The sequence below is a fragment of the Girardinichthys multiradiatus genome, chromosome 20 (assembly GCF_021462225.1).
Source record: "Girardinichthys multiradiatus isolate DD_20200921_A chromosome 20, DD_fGirMul_XY1, whole genome shotgun sequence".
Classification (NCBI taxonomy): domain Eukaryota; kingdom Metazoa; phylum Chordata; class Actinopteri; order Cyprinodontiformes; family Goodeidae; genus Girardinichthys; species Girardinichthys multiradiatus.
The window spans coordinates 24,436,480-24,457,585 of NC_061812.1; the positions used below are offsets into that span (position 1 = coordinate 24,436,480).

The 21,106-nt window shown below is 38.4% G+C and overlaps 1 protein-coding gene across 1 annotated transcript; it reads right to left on the reverse strand.

The window, feature by feature from the left end:
- Positions 1 to 218: 218 nt before the first annotated feature.
- fkbp5 (FKBP prolyl isomerase 5) lies at positions 219 to 21,066 on the reverse strand. The gene is made up of 11 exons (XM_047346280.1): positions 20,701 to 21,066; positions 11,934 to 12,067; positions 11,676 to 11,820; positions 11,269 to 11,411; positions 9,266 to 9,380; positions 9,017 to 9,173; positions 5,673 to 5,763; positions 5,419 to 5,502; positions 5,150 to 5,335; positions 4,803 to 5,042; positions 219 to 4,102 (listed from the first exon to the last, which is right to left on the reverse strand). The coding sequence occupies exons 2-11, from the start codon at positions 12,036 to 12,038 to the stop codon at positions 4,001 to 4,003; spliced, it is 1,368 nt and encodes a 455-aa protein (XP_047202236.1). The 5' UTR covers positions 12,039 to 12,067; positions 20,701 to 21,066; the 3' UTR covers positions 219 to 4,000.
- Positions 21,067 to 21,106: the final 40 nt, after the last annotated feature.

Sequence of the window (21,106 nt, forward strand, 5' to 3'; positions counted from 1 at the left end):
GGGTTTTCATGAGCTGTATGCCAAAATCATCCGTATTAAGACAATAAAAGACCTGAAATATTTCAGTTAGTGTGCAATGAATCTAAAATATATGAATGTTAAATTTTCATCATGACATTATGGAAAATAATGAACTTTATCACAATATGCTAATATTTTGAGAAGGACCTGTATGTGCTTGTGAACATGTATGCATAAAGACGACAACCACACGTGCATTTTGTCGGAAAATATTTCTTTTGCATAAATGCCGATTCAAAACATGGATCACTTCTTTACAAGACAATGATCGTTTGAGTACATGTAAACACATTTTGTGACAAAAAACGTTGTTTTGATAAATCCAATCATACATCGGACTCACTGCAGTTTACTCAGCTGCGTTTTCTCTGCCTGTTGTTTTCTTGTTCTTTTTGCATCTACAGTTTCTGATTGTATGTAAGTTTACCAAAAAGGTGACAAATAAGAAGCCTGAAAATATTTTACTTTTAGTTGCAGTTGGTAAGACAATCTGTAAATCCTTGTCTAAAAATTAAACGGCTAGAAAAAAGGACTTCATGCTCATTTCCACTATACAAAATATTTGAATATTCAAAGGCAGCAGCACTTGAAAACATTTAGCAACAAGCTGTTTGGAAACCTTGTCAAGATACAATAATATATACAGACACACAAACATAATGTCACTGCCATTTTCTTTTTTTTAATGCAAAATCTTTAAGACAGCTAAGGTTTTCACTCTGAACAAGCCAAATGTTTCTAAAACATCTCAGTATTATTGTCCGGAGAAATTTGGACATGACATACCAGGATGACAGTGTTGGTTAGACAGTGACCAACGTGCAATACTGCCCTTTACACAAACATTAACACACTTTTTTTTTTATGAAATGGATTGAGTATAAAGTAAGAAAAAAACGTTTTAGAGCAGAGGCAAAAATAAAAAAAATAAAATAAAAATCATATAGCTAGAAAAATAAATTAAAGAAATTTGTGATGATTTCAAACTTTCCCGCACACAGATAAGAAGCAGCCCGATACAAAGGTGGGGGTGAAGTAATTTTGTGTTACTTTTGGTTCTGTCATTTCAAGCCGTCTAGCAGATTTAACCAATTTTACACAGGATAGAGGTTCAGTTTAACTCTTTACATGTATTTAAAACCTCCAGAGTGTAAACAATAATTTAGGTTTGGAGGAGATGGTCTGCAAACTATCCTATCTGACACAGAACATGAGGTTAGGGGTGGGGGGGGGTATATTCACAGCATTCATGCCACACATATGACTAAATCTGGTTTACAAATTAACCTGACGTGCTTGTCTTTGGACGAAGGGAGTAAACTGATGACAGGAAACAAACATCTCACAGAAAGGCTTTGGGTGTCTTGCAGGTCAGACATGGGACCTTCCTCAGGGCGAGAACTAAGTGCTCAACCACTGCTTCACTACAACACATTCAATATATCACAGGCCCATCTCATGAATTTAGAATAACATCCAAAGGTAATTTATTGTATTCATTCAGTTTAAGAATTGAAAGTTATATATATCATATAGATTCATTAAACACAGAGTAATATATTTAAAGCAGATGATTGTGGCTAATGAAAATAATCAAAACAAAAAAGAAGAATGTAACATAAGACCAATAAAAAGATACTTTTTAATGGACAGATGTTAGTTTATGTCCTACATAATGATGAAATAGCTACAAACTTGACATTTATCCAGCAGACAGTTACTGGCACCCTTAACTAGGAGGGTGAGTCAGAAAGGTTATAGCTAACGGAGCTGGCTGTTCACAGACAGCTACATCCAAGCACATTAATGGAAAGTGGAGATGAAGGAAAAACTGTAACAGAAAAAAGGTGCACAAGGAAACCCCATACAAGAGTTTGGGAGATATTCACAGTGCATGACGTGGCTGGAGTCAGAGCTTTAAGAGTCACCACACCAAGATAGTATGCAAGGCATGGACTAAAACTGTTGCAATCATTGTGTCAACACTCCTGTAACAGAGATGTCAGAAGTGTCTTACCTGGAGTAAGAAGAAAAAAGACTGATTGTTTCGCAGTGATCCAAAGTTATTTATTCAAATAAAAGTAAATTTTGTGTTTCATTTGGAAATTAAGGTCCCAGAGTCTGGAGGAAGAGTGAAAAGGAACAGAATCCAAGTTGCTGGAAGTCCTGAGTGAAGATGATTTGGGGTGCCATGTCCTGTGCTGGTGTTGGTCCACTGTGTTTTCAAAAGTCTACATTCAGACCAGCTGTCTACCAGGAAATGTTAGAGAACTTCATGTTTGCCTCTGCTGACAAGCTGTATGGAGATGCTGATTCATTTTCCAGCTAGACTCGGCACCTGCCAAGTGAACAATACACGTTTGACCTGTGCTTGACTGGCCTGGAAGGTGACCTGAATTTCATGGAGAATCTATGGAGTTGTGTCAAGAGGAAGATGTGACACAACAGAGCCACAATGCATAAGCTGGGGACCGCTATCAAAGCAACCTGGGCTTCCTGAACACCTCAGCAGAGCCATGCTGGGTTCAAAAGCAGCCTTGACCAAGGACTTTGTGTATATAAAGTACAGAGACATACATTTCAGCACTATGGGTTACATTTGACTGTATAAAAAGTGCTCTATAAATAAAACCTAACTGATTGATAGACCCAAATGTCTGTATAGAAAACTATTTTTATTGATCTTATGCAATACGCTAATATTCTGAGAGAAATGTTGGTTTTCATCAGCCGTAATCATCAACATGGAAAGATCTTACGTTATTGTAACAGACCAGAAACAAAAACTCTATGTTATGAATCTCCATGACTTTCCATTTCTGAACTGAATTACTGAAATAAAATACTTTTTGAATGATATCCAAATTTTTGGAGAATACACTTGTATTCTGTCTTTTGTATTTTTCATCATATTAGGAGTTTTGCAGCTGTTAGTGGCTTGATATTTAATATTTTCCTTTTATTAAACTTTAGACAGATGTTTCTCCATATTTAGTTAAATTAACAGTACCAGACTGGCCTTTCTGTAATACTGTCCTATGGGTGAAATATCTAAAATAAAATAAAACATAAAAAGATATTATCATGGATGTAAATATATTTTAATGCATTGTCAAAACAATTTATTTCTTTTCTGGAAGTAACCTTTTCGGCTGTTGACACATTTAAAAAATATCTACAGTCGAATGTCATCAGGAATTTGCCACGCTTTTAAAAATGCAGATCTCTGTTTTAGGACCATCTTGGCATCTGTTTGTGCTTTTTTTTTGCAACGTTTCTTCTGTTGCCAGATTAAAATGTATAGTTCGGATCTGTGATTTAGAAAATGTTTATTGTCAAAAAAAAACAGACGTCCCTATTATTTCTCCATGTTGAACCCAAGTTTAACACAGGTTGTTGGGCAAAACAAAAATTAGTCGTGTTTTTTCTAAAAAAAAAAAACACTACTGAGTTAACAGGTTCTGCCTTTTTTATCCAAAGTTAACATTGCACATTTTAAAATTTTGCAGTGTTTCAAGTCTGAATCCCAAACATGATACATGCATGCAGCTGCCCTAAAAAGGCCTAATACTAAGTCAGAAGCCGGAAAACTAGCCAGTGTGGTCTTGGAAACACACTTTGGAGGCACATGTCAGCACAGTGGCCAAATGGCTAAAAAACGGGGTGGGTTCCTGTGGTATTTTTGGATAAATTAAAAGTTATTTTTTCCTAATAAAAGACAAGACAAAAAGTGTTCATATCAATATTCACTGTGTGATGTTTGTAGTACTAACCCCACAGGGAGGAACTTTCTGGTTGTTCAACAGTACATGTGACAAATAAATGCTGTTCTGCTCACTCTCTGCTTTATGTGCAGGAATGGTCCCGCTGGATTTTTGGGGTGAAGAGGTGCGGATTACAGGCTTTCACTCAACTTTTCTTCTGCCTCTGCTCATTGGATATAGGAGGCTGTCTCTTCTCCCTTTTTTAAACATCCCTGTTATGACGAACAGTCCTGACTCCTCCGCCTTCGCTTAATGCCCACTTCACCGTTCATGCTGCTCCGCGCACTCTCGTCCCTCCTCCTCTTTGGTCTCCCAGTCTGTTTAGAAGAAACAGGATTTAACATGAGCAGGGAGAAGAAACTATTGTCGGAGATAAGACTGATATTTAAAGCACTGATTGAACCTTAATCTGTTAAGTTAATAGTTTTACATAGTACTTTGATGAAGTGAGTCATGTTTTCTGCAAGTTTTTAATGTTTAACACACATTTTTTCTTCTTTTCCTTTGCCAGTATTTGGTTTTCTAGAGCTTTAAGAAAAGTTGTTTCACCACTAGAGGTCAGTATAACACTGAAGAAATTGGAACAATGTACCATTTACACCTTCAAGAAATAAAAAAAACTGATTAAATGCCCTACGTTTAAATAGATATTTAGAAGGTCAGTCCCAGAAAAGAAAAGGAAAAAATCCCACACACCTTTAAACTTAATAAGTTTATATAAATGTATTGAAATTATCTAATTTTGCCAGTTTATTAAGTTTTACACTGGGGAATGTGTACATAAAGCCAGGATTATTTATATGTTTGAGTTCTCCAAATAATGTTTGAAAAAATGTGCATTGTGTTGTGGTCAAGGTTTTACAAATTACTGCATTTATGAATCTATTTTCAAAGCTACTTTTTGATACTAAAACTTACATTTGCCTTCAAATAAGTTCATTTTATGGAGAGTAAAGGAAAATATAGTTTAGCAAGACTGTTAAACTACATTTAGCCAAGAATGAACAGTTCACAGACCTTGGAGTCCCTCTCTGCAAATTTCTGGAACATGTTGGCATATATCTTCTTTTCCAGCTCTTGATGTTCCTTCATCTTGATCTGACAGCTGGAAAGCTGAGTGCGAGCCGCACGATTCGAGGGGTTGACTTCCAGGACCTTCTGAAAGTCTGCCATAGCCAGGTTGTACTCGTTGCGGAAAAGCCGGGCTTCTCCTCGGCGATACAGAGCCTTCTCATTGCTCTTATCCTGCTCAATTACCTTGTACAAACAAACACAGGCACATGGAGAAACATTAACATGCAACAGCAAATAAACATAGCCAGGGGTGGTTTAATAAGCACTATGATCAGGGTACTGCCACTCACCTTATTACAGTTTTCCACTACTTGAGAGAACTCTTTTAGCCGGAGGAAACATATTGCCAAATTGAGGTGAGCTGTTAAAACGTAGTCTTGTATCTGCTTATGCTGCTCAATCCCAGTACCGCACTCCAACTCCAGCCAGGAAATGATACGCTGGTACTGGATGACAGCCTGGTGGTGCCGTCCTGCCTAAAATGAAAAACACAGATTCGTTCTGAAGATATAAATGATAAAAACAGTTTCATGGGAAACACCAGTGTTGGAAACTCTACCTTAAAATACTGATTCCCTTTATTTTTCACGTCAGGGACAAGAGCCAGCTTTTCATTCAAGTCCATTTCCCAGGATTCTTTTGCCTTGTGGGAAAAATGATTATAGTTAGGTTATTTTAGAAGGTTGCCTTATCTGCATATTTGCCTAAAATGTGTTACATTGGCACTAACACATATTTCCTTATCTGATCTCCTGTAAATCAAAATTCTGTGTTGTATTTATAAAAATTTTAAAAATTAAAACTTTCACTCACCCTTTTAAAGTCCTTGAGAGCAACTTCATACACAATATCTTTATCTGGTCCAATTTTGTACTCTGGATTGCCTTCGCTACCAAACCCATACCTGTAAATGGAAACATGGAACAAGAATAATAATAATAATAATAAATAAAATGGCACAAACAGTGCCATGATAAATTATTGATATGTCTTGGACTTTTCTGTATTTTTTCATGTTAAAACCTCAACCACCCCACATCTAGATATATCCAATGCTCACTAACAAACCTCTGAGGTTATTACACAGCAGTTGCATTTACGGATATTAAATTACACACAAACCCTGGATTTATTTAGATGTATTGGAGTAAAGTAGGTTGAATCATTTGTGTAAAAGAAAAATAAAATCCTTGGAACATGTTGAAAAGGTCTACTTTTGCAAGCCACTGTAAAAACTTATATTTTTCCTCATCATATTATACCAACCCTTCATTAAATTTGACAGTAAACCTGCATGGCTGAAAATTCTGTTTAAGAGCTATTCATAGTAGGCTAATATTGAAGATACAAAGCCTCATGACACTTGTTGGCAACTTTACAGAAAGAAACAAAACAAAATAACATTACGGTGATCTCCAAAATAGGATTTCAACATAAAACTCATTGTCTATTCTCTCTTTCATTTGGTTAAAGGCAAATGATTACTCTTAACTTTAAAATGCTTCTAGGAACTGAAGGGATGGAAAATATGCATGCAGATATGGGTTAAATGAGAACAAGAGTGCTATAAACCTACACACAATAAATCTGCAGATTTAAATGGAGTCTCTACAGAAGGACAGCTGTGATTCATGCATAAACAATGCATTCCAGTCGTAATGATTTGAGCCTGAGAAGCACTTGTTGCTCTTGTAACTATTGCACTGCCTTGATTCTCAAGGTCATCCACTGTTTGAGTGCAATACCGTTTTTGCTACATAGTCCTTATATCTTCTTTGTAATGCATTAGCAGAAAGTGAGTAACGTAAAGAGCTGTTACGGGGTGAGGGAGTCATGATATGTCATCTTTAAAAGTATTTTGTACGTTTTCAGTTTTTAAAAAATCATTTTACATTTTCTGACAAATTTGGGCAATGTGGCTTAGTAACATGAATTGAACATTAGCAGTGATGTACTTCTTATTTAGGCGCATATAAAGTAATTTTTATTTTATCTCAGAAAAATCCTGAATTTCAATCAATTTTAGCACAAGATCCACACAGTCTGAAAAAATATTATTTTTGACTTATAAATTATATTCTTTAAGCAATTTCACTAACAAATTCACATTACTAATTATATTAACCTGATCTAACAACCTAACATGTCATATTTAGGTTTTCCCTACCCCAAAATGTTGCTCTTCGACATTACATGCTCTGAAGAGTCTTTTTGCACACTTTCCTACATAGATACATAGTAAATATCTTGCTGTTGGAATGATTTATGCTTAACATCTGTATGACAAAAAATTCTGTCAACTCTGTTAATGCAATCAAAGCAGCACATAAAGACAAAAAAAGGCATTGAAGAAGGTCGCAAATGTTTGAGGCACACTACGTTTTCTATATTCCTTTCACTTTTGAATATACTTCCCTGAACAGAAAACAAAATAGTAAAATGTTGTCATCTACCAGTGTCCAAATATGTCTGACAAAAGTATTCATACATTTGCAATCATTTTTGCCATGTTGCAGCCACATCAGAATCAGAATCAGAATCAGAATCAGCTTTATTGCCAAGTGCGTACATACAAACAAGGAATTTGACTCCGGTACACTTTGCTCTTTTGTTCTGTTTTTGCATTACAGAATATACAAATTTACAATTTACAATGTACAATATACAATGTACAATGCAATATTCTGCATTACAGAATATACAAATTTACAATTTACAATGTACAATATACACTTATCTAATAGAAAAGGTGCATTTGCAACATCTGTATGCTGTTGTTTTGTACTCTATTGAATGTTCATCAGAGAAACAGCCTGGGGGAAGAAACTGTCTTTGTGGCGGCTGGTTTTAGTGAACAGTGCTCTGTAGCGGCGGCCTGAAGGTAAAACTCTAAACAGTTTATGTGCAGGGTGTGTGGGGTCTGCAGAGATTTTAGCAGCTCTTTTCTTGACCCTAGACCTGTATAAGTCCTGGATGGAGGGAAGGTCAGCTCTGATTGTTCTCTCTGCAGTCCTGATTATTCGTTGCAGTCTGGACCTGTCCTGTTTTGTGGATGAACCAAACCACACTGAGATGGATGAAGACAGGACTGAATGATGGCAGTGTAGAAGATGATGTTTCATTGTATTGTATTGGGATATATTGTGACCAACACAAAGTAGTGTATAATAATGAAGTAGATTTAAAAGATTTAAAACTTTTTTTCCCAAAAAAAAGCTGGAAAAATTAAAAGGTTTGGTGTGCATTTGTATTTATCCCCATTTACAGCAATAACTCTAAATAAAATCTATCTGCCTTCAGAAGGCCTCAGACGTTTGTTAGAGAACATTAATAGTTGTACAGCAACATGAAGATCAAAGAAACACAGTAGCTGTGAAGTAGATTAAAGCAGGGTTAGGTTATAAATTAATATCCAAAAATATCAAAAACAATAAATGGAGCGGCCAGGAGAGTATTACTCAGAGAAGTAGCCAAGAGGTAACTCTGGAAGAACTGCAGAGATACACAACAAAGGTAGGAGAAACTGTCAACATGACCACTGTTAATTGCACACTCAATAAATCTAGCTTTTACGTAAAAGTCACAGAAAGAAATCAAAGCACAAGTCCAGTGTTCTGATCACGCTTCTTGGCCAACAAGCAAAACACGTTGTGTTGCAGAAAAGTAACACTACTTGTTCCCCTGAACACACCATCCCTACAGTAAAACATGGTGATGTGTGGGTGCTTTTCTTCCGAAGCAAAAAATGGTACTACAAAACATTGACCCAAAGCATATAAATACAGATGTGCTCCAAACTTTGTTTTATTTGTAAAACAAAATCTCCTTCCACTTCACAATAATGCGCTACTTTGTGCCGGGCAACAACACAAAATATCAATGAAATACTTTTAAGTCTTAGTTTGTAAATCATTAAAAAGTGAAAATGTTCAGAGGATATGAAGGCGCTATATGTGTTTTGATGCTACCATATTTTTAGCAGTATAGACAAATGGTCTTGTTTGATTTAATAGTTAGGAGTAAACCTCAGATAATGAGTTTATTGTACAAATATCTAATCTAATCTAGTTCATTCTCATCTGAAATTGACTCACCATAAAGACACTAAGGAAGCAATCACAAATTTTTCATGCTTTAAGAATTTTTGAGAAACTTACTTTGGATTTAGGTAAAGTAAACAGCATTCTCCACTTTGCATCTTGTCCATAGCTCGGTCCACCCCCAGAGGAATGCCTTTATCTTCACCTTCACCAACAATGAAGCTAACGTCTCTGCAGTCAAACAACCGGTCCCCGCAGCGTCCCTCCAGGTGAACTGGACGAAACAGGACACAACTCAACCTCTGACATTATGACTTTATCTTGTAGGTTTATAGCATTGGTCTGTAAAACAAATCATGTGTCTACCATCGACGCTTGCTCCGTCGTTAGGATTACTGTAACCTTCTCCTTTGACCTTTATTCTCCTCACGATGCCACCATCAGCTGTAAGTATCTCTCCTTCAAAGTTAAGCAACTCCATCTGTTGTGATAAAAACAGAAATTCTCTTCACCATTTTTCACAAATACAGTGATATAAGGCAGAAAAATTACATCTCTGCAAAACGTAGCATTTCAGCACATGTAGGAGGAGAGAAAAGAGAGAACTTGTAATAGACATTGAAACAAAACCTGATATAACAATGTCTGCCAGAGACAATAGGAAATAAATGATAGGCTTATTTGTACCTGTTTTTTGGTTGTTGTTTTTTACCAAATCAGGGATCTTTTTTGTTTGCAGCACTAGTGGCCCTTACTTTCATTGTTTTAGCAAAGTAGGCTGACAGGAAGTGGGGTGGAGAATGGGGCAAGACATGAAGCCTAGGTCTCCAGGGTCAGGACTCGAACCCGGGACAGCTGCTTTGAGGCCTGAGGCCTGTGTACTTGGGTCACGCACCCTAGAGCTACTCCACGTGCCGCGCCCAGGGATCTTATTTTTCATACTTTGCCTGAACAAGTATTCAAGACTTATCCAGTGTTGTAAAAGTAAACAGGCAACGTCTTTGTGGTTTGTAAATTGCTGGTTACAGATTATAGGAGGTATGATTATTTGACTGTGACTGTGTTGTTGATCATTGTTTTTTTTGGTCTATACATTACCATCATTTCAAAACTGCCACTTCATTGGATTTCCAGCAACCCATTAATTTGGTAAAACTGGTTCTTGTTATTCTTTAAAGTTCTCTGTGACATTTTAGACCACCAGAAAAGCTTCACTGCTATTTTATTTTAAGGGGTTTGTTTTGGAGCATATTTCCTCCAGCATTTAAGAGTGTCAAAATACACATCAACTTTGTTCGGTGGTCTGCATCTCACTGTGTCAAGTTAGCTCAGTTAGCATGTGGGTCAATGTGACACGAATCTTATTTCATTGGATATCTGCATGGTGCAAAACAATTTACATACACTGTGAAAAAACAACACAACATAACGTTAACTGTTTTAGGTCAGTTCAAAATCATTTCTATTTGCTTAATACCAGAATAATAAGAAGCATAAATTCTTTTTAGTTACTTACAACTCAAATGTAGACATACTGTATATTTTCTTAGTTTTGGAGGAATTGCCTTTTAAACTACATTATTTTGCTTGAGTCACCTTTTCAGGAGTGCCCCACAATTTCTATGGGACTTAGATCGGGCCTTTGTGATAGCCACTCCTAAAACAAGTTGACTTTGTTGCCCATAAGCCACTTTGTCAATGATTTGTTGCACCCAAGTTTTAAACTGCTGATTGATGTCCCAAGATGTTGCTTCAATATTTCCACATAGTGTTTTATCTTCATGATGCCATCTATTTGGAAAGGTTCACCAGTTTATTCTGCAGCAAAACACCCACACAACGTGATGCTGCCACCCACATAGTTAACAGTTGGGGTGCAGTTCTTCCCCTATGTTCTTCTAAATTTAATGATGGTTTCTACGCCTTTCATTTTAACTATATCAGACTATAGGTAGTTTGTGTTCTTGGGAAGAATAGTAAAAAATGTCATGAATTTTGTAAATGCAGTTAATATTAATGGCTGATACAAACATGACTATTTACAGCAAACTACTAAAGCAAGATTTAAAAATATAAATTTGTCTTCTTAATCTGTGCACTTGGGGGTGTATTTTGAGCAGTACTATATTCCTCTTGATACTTTTAAGATCTTAAGTTGTTTTTTGTGTGTTTCCACACAGTACCTTATAGAATGAGTGGAGCTCAGACAAGATGGCTGTTTGGTCAAGGAGGGATTAAAATAGAAAAACCTGTTAATTTTATAATCAGCAAGCTCAGGCTTTAGACACATAACACGTGCTTCCACATTAGAAGAGTCCCTCAGTCTGATTTATAATTAATCTAAGGCTGCAGCAACAGGGCACACTGACCTCAAACAGTACTGAGGAGTTGGGAGGAATTTTGTCTGGATTTCCAGGTGGTCCGTAGGCATAATCTGGTTTACAGAGCAGCGTGCACACCTCTCCTCTCAGCATGGACAACACACCAATGTCCCAGGCTTTAAGGACTTGTCCTGTGAGGAGGTTAAAAGGTCCAATATAGTCATTAAAAGATCAACAAAAAATAAAACAAATATGAGAAATTTAAAATGTGGTTCAGCATGAATCCACTTGCTGTGAAGTATGACTCTACTGCCAGAAAGTATTAGTTTTGGTTTGCATAAAGGCTGTAATAACCTTAAATCCATTCTAAAAAGTGCAATTAAGGTCTAAAACCTACTGTTTTCACTTAAATATAACACTCATCATGTTTGACAGTAATAACCAAGGGCACCTACCTTTGCCTACATTAAAGGAAAAAGGCTCCTTCCGTTCCCAACTGCAATCAAATTTCTTCCCAGTAAGCAGTTTTCCAGTGTAGTGTACGGTCACTTTGTCCCCAATCATTGGCCGGTCCCCATCGAGTCCCTGACGCCTCACAACCTGAAAAAGGCAGAAAGGTTTCCGCTAAACAACATCTAAAGGAACAGCAGCTTTAAAAGCTGAAGGAGATGGAGAATAAGGGTGCAGAAAAATTAAGCAAAGATAATACACACCTTCATTACTCCCTGGTCTTTTGTTGGTGTTACATCAATCCCATTTGCAGCAAACACAGCTGTTGCTGAGTTATCATCCATGGGCAAAAACTGGTCTGTGGTCATCGCTCCTTTAAGGGCCTTACACAATAACACTGCAAAAGATGCAAAGACACACACGAGACAAAATTTTAACGGTCTGATCTCTGCTGATTGTTCTATACTTCCACCTTTATTAATAGAAAATCACACTTATGTAACTCTTTTTTTTGTGGAACAGAAATGGAAGATCTGAATAAAAATGTTAAACACAATCAAGCCGGTATAGACAACTTTTTTCTTCGCATTATATAACTGGGATCTATCAAGGACACATATTCTGACTCTATGCATTGAGCAGGACTCACATTTATGGTTTTGCTGAAAAAAAGCTTCATTAACAGCTGTATGAGGAGCACAACTGAAATACACCTTGACGAATCCCCACACAGATTAGGTAATTACATAATCGTAAATCTGTGCATGACGCTTTCTTTACTCAGCAGTGTTCCCTCACAAATTCTGCTCTTTGACTCACTCTAAATAATGTCACAGTATTGCACAAACATCTGAACTATACTTGCAGGATGGCTAAGTGGAATTCAGACAGTTGTACAGTCTATTTTTCTTGAAGCAGTTAATTATTAGTGACCTCTTCTCTCTGAGAGCCTCAAACTCACAGGGAAAGCGTGGACTTGGCCTCACTCTCACGCTCTGTGCTGATAAAGCTGTGCTATCTCAAAAAAAAAAACTAACATATTCTTGAAATGGATCAATACTTTCATACGTATCTCATCAAAATTTGAGGCTTTCTTTCATAGTTGAATCTTATTATATATCTTAAGCGTGTTCTCTTGGGTGCTTTTCTATTATCAATCTGACTTCTTTAGCCAATGAAAATGACCCTTTTAGTCAGCTATATGGCAGAAAGAAATATTCTTACTAGCAAAATAAAATATATCACACTAATTACTGTATCTTCAATACAAAGTCACAGCGAAAGGATGCTACACCATATAGTGATGGGAAACCATGCAGTGCATGCAATACAGTTCAACACCAAGTTTACACAATTTTAAACAAATTTAATTTAGCATGGTTTAAAGGGACTTTTCTTGCAGTTGCACTTTTTACAAGCAGAGATGCTAAATAAAATGCAAAGAGTAGGAAAATAACGAATACATCTTAAATATGCTGAATTGAATCTGTTTTATTTTCAATTCAGTATTCCATGTTCTCCGCATCTATTGTCAATGCTGCTGCCCGTAGCTGTGGCCGTAAGGTCTGCGGTGCCTGTCGCGGCGGAAATCCCAGAGCCCGGTGGTGGACACCGGGAGTAAGGGACACTGTCAAGCTGAAGAATGATGTCCTATCGGCTGTGGTTGGCTTGTGGGACTCCTGAGGCGGCTGACGGGTACCGTGAGGCCAAGCGTGCAGCGGCCCGGGCTGTGGCAGAGGCAAAAACTCGGGCCCGGGAGGAGTTCGGTGAGGCCATGGAGAAGGACTACCGGTTGGCCTCGAAGCGATTCTGGCAAACCGTCCGTCGCCTCAGGAGGGGGAAGCAGTGCTTCGCCAACACTGTTTATAGTGGGGGCGGGAGACTGCTGACCTCGACTGAGGACATTATCGGGTGGTGGAAGGAGTACTTCGAGGATCTCCTCAATCCTGCCATCACGCTTTCCGTGGTGGAAACAGAGGCTGGGGACTCGGGGTTGGACTCTTTCATCACCCAGGCTCAAGTCACCGAGGTGGTTAAAAAGCTCCGCGGTGGCAAGGCTTCGGGGGTGGATGAGATCCGGCCTGAGTACCTCAAGTCTCTGGATGTTGTAGGGCTGTCATGGTTGACACGCCTCTTCAACATTGCGTGGCGGTCGGGGACAGTGCCTCTGGACTGGCAGACTGGGGTGGTGGTCCCCCTTTATAAGAAGGGGGACCGGAGGGTGTGTTCCAACTACAGGGGGATCACACTCCTCAGCCTCCCTGGTAAGGCCTACGCCAGGGTATTGGAGAGAAGAGTCCGGCCGATAGTCGAACCTCGGCTTCAGGAGGAGCAGTGTGGTTTTCGTCCCGGCCGTGGAACACTGGACCAGCTCTATACCCTCTACAGGGTGCTCGAGGGTTCATGGGAGTTTGCCCAACCGGTTCACATGTGTTTTGTGGACCTGGAGAAGGCATTCGACTGTGTCCCTCGTGATGCCCTGTGGGGAGTGCTCCAGGAGTATGGAATTGGGGGCCCTTTATTAGGGGCTATCCGGTCCCTGTACGAGCGGAGCAGGAGTTTGGTCCGCATTGCCGGCACTAAGTCGGACCTGTTCCCAGTGCATGTTGGACTCCGGCAGGGCTGCCCTTTGTCACCGGTCCTGTTCCTAACTTTTATGGACAGGATTTCTAGACGCAGCCAAGGGCCGGAGGGGGTCGGGTTTGGGGACCAGTGGATTTCGTCTCTTCTTTTTGCAGATGACGTGGTCCTGCTGGCCCCCTCTAGCTAAGACCTACAGCATGCGCTGTGGCGGTTCGCAGCCGAGTGTGAAGCGGCTGGGATGAGGATCAGCTCCTCCAAGTCCGAGGCCATGGTACTCGACCGGAAAAGGGTGGCTTGTCCTCTTCAGGTTGGAGGGGAGTTCCTGCCTCAAGTGGAGGAGTTTAAGTATCTCGGGGTCTTGTTCACGAGTGAGGGAAGAATGGAGCGGGAGATCGACAGACGGATCGGTGCGGCTGCCACAGTAATGGGGGCGCTGTGCCGGTCCGTTGTGGTGAAGAGAGAGCTGAGCCAAAAAGCAAAGCTCTCAATTTACTGGTCGGTCTACGTTCCTACCCTCATCTATGGCCATGAACTTTGGGTCATGACCGAAAGAATGAGATCCCGGATACAAGCGGCTGAAATGAGCTTCCTCCGTAGGGTGGCCGGGCACTCCCTTAGAGATAGGGTGAGGAGCTCGGCCATCCGGGAGGGGCTCGGAGTAGAGCCACTGCTCCTCCACATCGAGAGGAGCCAGTTGAGGTGGCTCGGGCATCCATACCGGATGCCTCCGGGACGCCTTCCTCGGGAGGTGTTCCAGGCACGTCCCACCGGGAGGAGGCCCAGGGGACGGCCCAGGACACGCTGGAGGGACTATGTCTCTCGGCTGGCCTGGGAACGCCTTGGGCTCCCCCTGGAGGAACTGGAGGTGTCTGGAGAGAGGGACGTCTGGGCGTCTCTGTTGAGTCTGCTGCCCCCGCAACCCGGTTCCGGATAAACGGAAGACGACAAGTACGAGTAAGAGTACGAGTACGAGTATTCCAATTTTAAGGAACATCTGACCGATTTACAAAACAAAAATGACATGTAAAAAGAATAAAAATATTGGCAAAGAAAGTCTGTATGGCCGTGTGCAAAGGGGGTGGCATGCTTATGGGTATCCACTACACTGAGTTGCCCTTTTGTGCCTAAAGGTCATAGCAACTTAACCCAATGGTTAACACAAGCAGCAGCAAACAATGCTTTTTCTTCAATGCAGAGATGCTAACAAAATATAGTTATAGCTCCAACAATGGTTCAGAAAAGAACAGCAACAAAACAATACAGATTAAACCAAATCTTCCTTTGTTACTATTTATATACAACCTAGAGGTAGCACTGTGGCTCAGCTAGTGGCTACAGGAAATTAGAAAAGCAATTGTTTCAAATTACCAAGAGTGTTAACAGTCAAGGGACTATTAATCATGCTTTTACTGATATTTGACATGTGGCAGCCATTTATAGACACCGAGATCAGTAGTTAGATGTCATTCAGTGACTTTTAGAGTCCTAAAAGTCATTGAATGACATCACCATTTGTTGCTTAATTAATCATCTGTATGTAATTATACTGGACTACAGAAACATGAATAACATTGTGGGAGTTAGAATAAATGAGTAAAACAAAACTACATATATTTAGAACCACAAATGAACTTTTGTCTTTCCTTTTTTATACATATTCATTTTTAGTTTTCTTAAGTCTCGTTTGGTTTTTAGCCACGTAGTCCACTTAGGAAATCCTTACTAGAGGTTACAGTAAAACATTATGTATAACCTTTCTGGCATTCAATCTACACCAGTAATTTGAATTAACCAAAATAATAAATGTAATCATTTCATTTAGTATTGATTTTTTTTTTTAGATGAAAACGATATGTTTGCATCCTAACTGCCTGTAAGGGTATCAGCCAGTCCGGCTCTAGCTAAAGCTGGAGGGGACTCGCTTTTTTGAAAAAAAAAAAATCATTAGAGGGGTCTGAAAACTTACTGGATATAAACAAGTCACTAAATTGGCAACATTGACTCTTTTACATGCTCACTGGCTCTTAGTGATGTGAATCATTGACAATGTCTGTCAACTACAGACATTTGTAAGTGAAACATATTGTAGGTACACGTATTTGCTTCATAAAACATCAGTTCTAAATGTACTCACAGACAGTTGATTTCTTGTTTGTTTTACAATGTTTCGATCTATTTCTCACTTTAATATTGCCATTTGTGTTTATAAACCTGAATTTAACCAACATGGCATGGGCAACAGTATAAGACACATTATGATAAAACCATAGTGGCTATAATGTAATTACTGAAACCTAATAAGGAATTCATGTAAACTACGCATATCTACAATAACAACAGATGTTTAGTTTCTGTTTCCAGTTAACTACTAAACCAAATAATAAGATGTTTGGTTCCTGTTCATGTATCAGCTGTTGTTAGTTGTGCAGCACAGCCAGCAGCTACAGGAAGTTAGAAAAGTAGCGGTTTGAAACTCCCATGAGGTTTATCGTTCGTGGGATTCTTCTGGATCCTTTTATTGCTTTTAACCACATTGCACCTGTTTAAGAAGGTTACGGTTGAGGTGAATTATGTTCAGTAGTTTATAATTTTGTTGTGGGTGTTGCTATAAAAATTGGTGAATAATAGACACAATTATAAAGGTCCCACTGGCTATAAGTGATATGCTGTAACTGTTCAATGCATGCCAATGCTGTAACTTTTTTAAACATTTCTTTTAGTTTTAATTATGTAGTTAAAGCATTTTTAGCCTTATAGTATTTATTGCATAGAATAATAGTTCTAAATTTACTTGTAGCCAAGTGGGAAATTTTGTTTCCTTGCGTACTTGTATTGAAGGGTTTGAATCTGTTTTCTCAACTCAGTATTGCTCGTTTTGTTTATAAATCTGAATAGTACCAACATTTTAGCCAAGATGATGATAGAATAAATATCAGAAACACTTTTCTAACACTATAATAGCAGTACTTTATTACTAAACGACAATAAGTAATCCATTTGAAGTTTGTCTATTTACAACTTCAAGAGATTTTTAAGTTTTTTTCCCAATTAACTATTATAGGAATTCGAATGAATAAGAATGATATATTAAGTGCAATGCATAGAGTCTTATGCAAGAAACTAGATTATTATTTATATTACTATTTTTATAAACCTAAATATTAATCATTACACAGCAACTAAAGAAATACAAGAGCTCTACAAAGACATACTCTAAATATCCTGATTTATGTAATAATAAAATAAAATGTGAAAAAAGTTTCAAACTGCTTTTTTCTTCTTGATTAGTAAAAATATAATTGTCAAACAATAGGTGAACAAAAAAATTTAGAAATTAAAAAAAGAAAAATGTAAACTTTTGTAGTTTTTTTTGTACTTTGTTTGCTGTTCTGTTCTGATTAACTCACTGCAAGTCCCGTGAGATGGTTTCATATGTGAAAACAAAGACTGATCTGCTGTTCAAATGTCTTTTTATTACTTTCTCCAGCGTACACAGCTGCCTGTAAACCGGCAGCAGCACATGAACATCTCCAGCTATAAAACTACACAGGAATGAGAGATAACAAAATTACAGAAGTATTTGACACTTGCGGTGATGTAACGCTCGATGATGAAACATGTCAGTCTGAAAAAATGTTCAGTATGTAGCCCAACAGACAGGTCTGTGGCCAACATTTGACAAATCCATGTGGAGGAAAAAGAAAGAAAACAACGAAAGTTTGCCAAACCCATAAAAGCTGTAATGACACGTTGCTTTTAAAAATGCTCCCTGTTGACTCTTTCATCTCATCAGCAATTATTGCCCATTTTACCAAATCATTCTTATCCACCAAGTCCTCTTTAATGCAATTATCTTGGTATTGCAGGACATTGGAAAAGCCATACATAACATGTTAAAACATGTTGGCAAGCACTATTGGCTAATTATATGTAGCGGCTGAGATATTAACACTTGCTGATCACAGCTGCTCTGGACCATGTCGAGACGTTACTGCAGTTAGCTACTTTGGCAAAATGTGGGACGTAACAAAAATTTTGTTTTCACAATGAGATACTCTACCTCTGACAGAAGAACGAGGACTTTTGCCTTGTTAGGGAGTGACATCATTTTTAAAACCTATTTAATTTAAATTTAGGATTGCAACCTCAAGAGCCTGTTTTGGCTTATCGTTTGATACAAAAAGGAGTATAAAGACTAGGAACAAGTAATAAAAAACTTAAAAGAAGAGTAAGCAACTCGTCTGTTTCAAATTGAAACTATAGGAAGGAAAATATGTGACTTTAAATACTTGATTCTTAATCTATAAATTGTTCTTCACACATTAAAGATTATTCCTATAAAAACACAACGATTTTCTGCTCATTAGACAACTTCTATAAATAAAGAAAAGAGATTATCTCATCTCAGGAAACCAAATTATTTCAGGCCTTTATTTTTCTTCACATTAAGAGAGATTTTGCTTTTCTGTTCCTCCAATTAAAAAGCACTTATAATTCATATCTAGTTTACTGAAGCAAGTAAAATCTTGGCTTAAAGGTCTGCATGTGGTAGCATTAGGAAGAGGATGGCTTACGCATTGATCAGATAGCAATCTCGCGGACAGTTAACATTTGCACAGTGACTTTAAACGACTGACCTTGCTTTAACCCAGAGAAAACTGCAGTTTTAATTAGCCGCATCAGTTTTATGAACCTCATCAGCTTTACATTTCTCTGAGTAAATGTATTGTTGCAGGGATTGCCCTCAATATGACCATTTAAATTAATATTATTATACATATATTAAGCCTCAGTTGCACATACCAGCAGCAAATCTACTTTTCTGAACCCTGATCAAAATTTTAAATTGTTCTTGTACACTGTTACCACTGCACCTTCTGCACACCTCAGCCCACAGGTTGAAACCACAAAGACCTTTCTCACTGGCATCCCTCACTTTTTGAGCCTCTCTCAGAAATAAAGTGTTTATCTGCAAGAAGAGTACAAAATGTCCCCTCCATCAGCTGCAAAACCTTTTTATGGTGCTTTAGACATTTTATAGATTTGATCATAGATGTAACTTTCACATGTGTCCGTCTGTGTATGAGTGCTTGTGTCTGAACACAATGTTCCTTCTATTCACATTTCCCACTGGCAAAGCCTGACTGCGTTTGCCAATCGAAGACCCCCTCATGTACGATCCAGCTTCTAATTTTTTTTAAAGCGGGGGGGTCCAAAAGCATCTAGTTCAAAAATAGTCAAACTTGGAGTGTACGTTCACATTAAGGCTAGGCCAGTACATAATCTGAACCAGAAAACAACAAGCACCATAAATAACTGACATTTTTCAACGGTATGAGCAAAAGTTTCCAATGTCATCCATTTTTATCTTTTCTTTAGCTATGGTTGCCATCTGCTGTATGAAATATTAAAAAGCGTGAGACACTGTAATAAACAGGTTGTGATAACGGTTACATTACAGATAAGATGGCATGTATGGACTTATGTACCAAAAACTAAGATACACTGCGGAGGAATGCAGGAACAGAACACAATGAGCCAAAGAGCACATCCAGAGACGCACACAGTGTATCTGTACATTCTGTTTCACATCCGTACTCAGCTGCTGATTCATACCTAAACAAGTGGGGACACTGTGTATGTGATAAACCTGTACACCAACATCCCAAAGCACAGTCTGACTTGTTTTCCTTTCTCTCTTCAACCTGTTACAATTAAGCATGAAAAATCAAGTTCTTGTAAAGTCAAGCTAAGAGGTCACTTTTTGGAAATGTTGCAAGAGTGGAAACATTTTTTTTTAAAGATTTGTAAGCAGTAAGTATGCCTAAGTTCGTGTTTAGGTTTTAGCTAATACAAATTACAAAAACACTCTTTAATTACATATTTGTGTTATTTAAATTAACTATTAGTCTGTTATTAAAGTCAGAAATAGTGCAAAAAAACTACATCTCTACTTTTACCCTCTTCACTTGGACTGAATATATTACACCTATAAATTTAGAGTTACTAAGAAAACTTGCATTGTTCCCTGTAATAAGCATCATGGCTTAGAAATATGAAGCACAGAATGTACCAGAGTTAATGTTATAATTCTAAGTGGCCACGAAACCTGTAATTTATGAAGAAGACACCTAAGTCTGCCGGGATACTGGATGTTCTCATCATCCTCCTACTCCTCCTCCTCCTCTGGGACCCACAAAACCATAGGCCACATTCAGACGCATGCAAAAAAAAAAATAAGAATCTAGCCTTAACCGTAACATTTACTAAATTTGTCTTACTTTATTTTTGCGTGTCATTTTAGTACAACCATTGCGCATAACAAGTGTCCATTCACTCCTGCCTAGCGCGAATCATAGAAAAGCCGGCAGGCTTCGGTTCTAAATGAACTTCTTGATCCAAGTTTTTCCTGCAACAGTGTTAACAAAGAGCAATGAACAGACTTACATTCTCATGTGATCCGCCTTTTTTGTATGTATGTAAAAATGTTCCCGCACGCTGCCGCTGAACGCGTCTTCTCCTTCTATTATTTCAAGTCTGCGCTTCTTCTTCTTATCTTCAATCCAGCTGGGTATTAAGTGTTCTGCCCATATGGTTATTTGGTAGCGCTCTTTTCTCTCTTTTACCCCACTCCGCCCTTCTTTTCTTTCTCTTTTCTCTGCTCACTTGGCGATGACTGGCGGTGCCGCTGTAGTCCGCACATGCAGCTCTGTCTGACTTCAAAACGACACTGTGGAGAGACACTAGAGAGACATGGAGGGACACTCGGAGTCACAAAAATTGACAGAGAGAAAGAGAGAGTGCGAGAAGAGGTAGAGAAAAAAAAAGGGTGGGGGGGGGGGCAGAAGCGTGT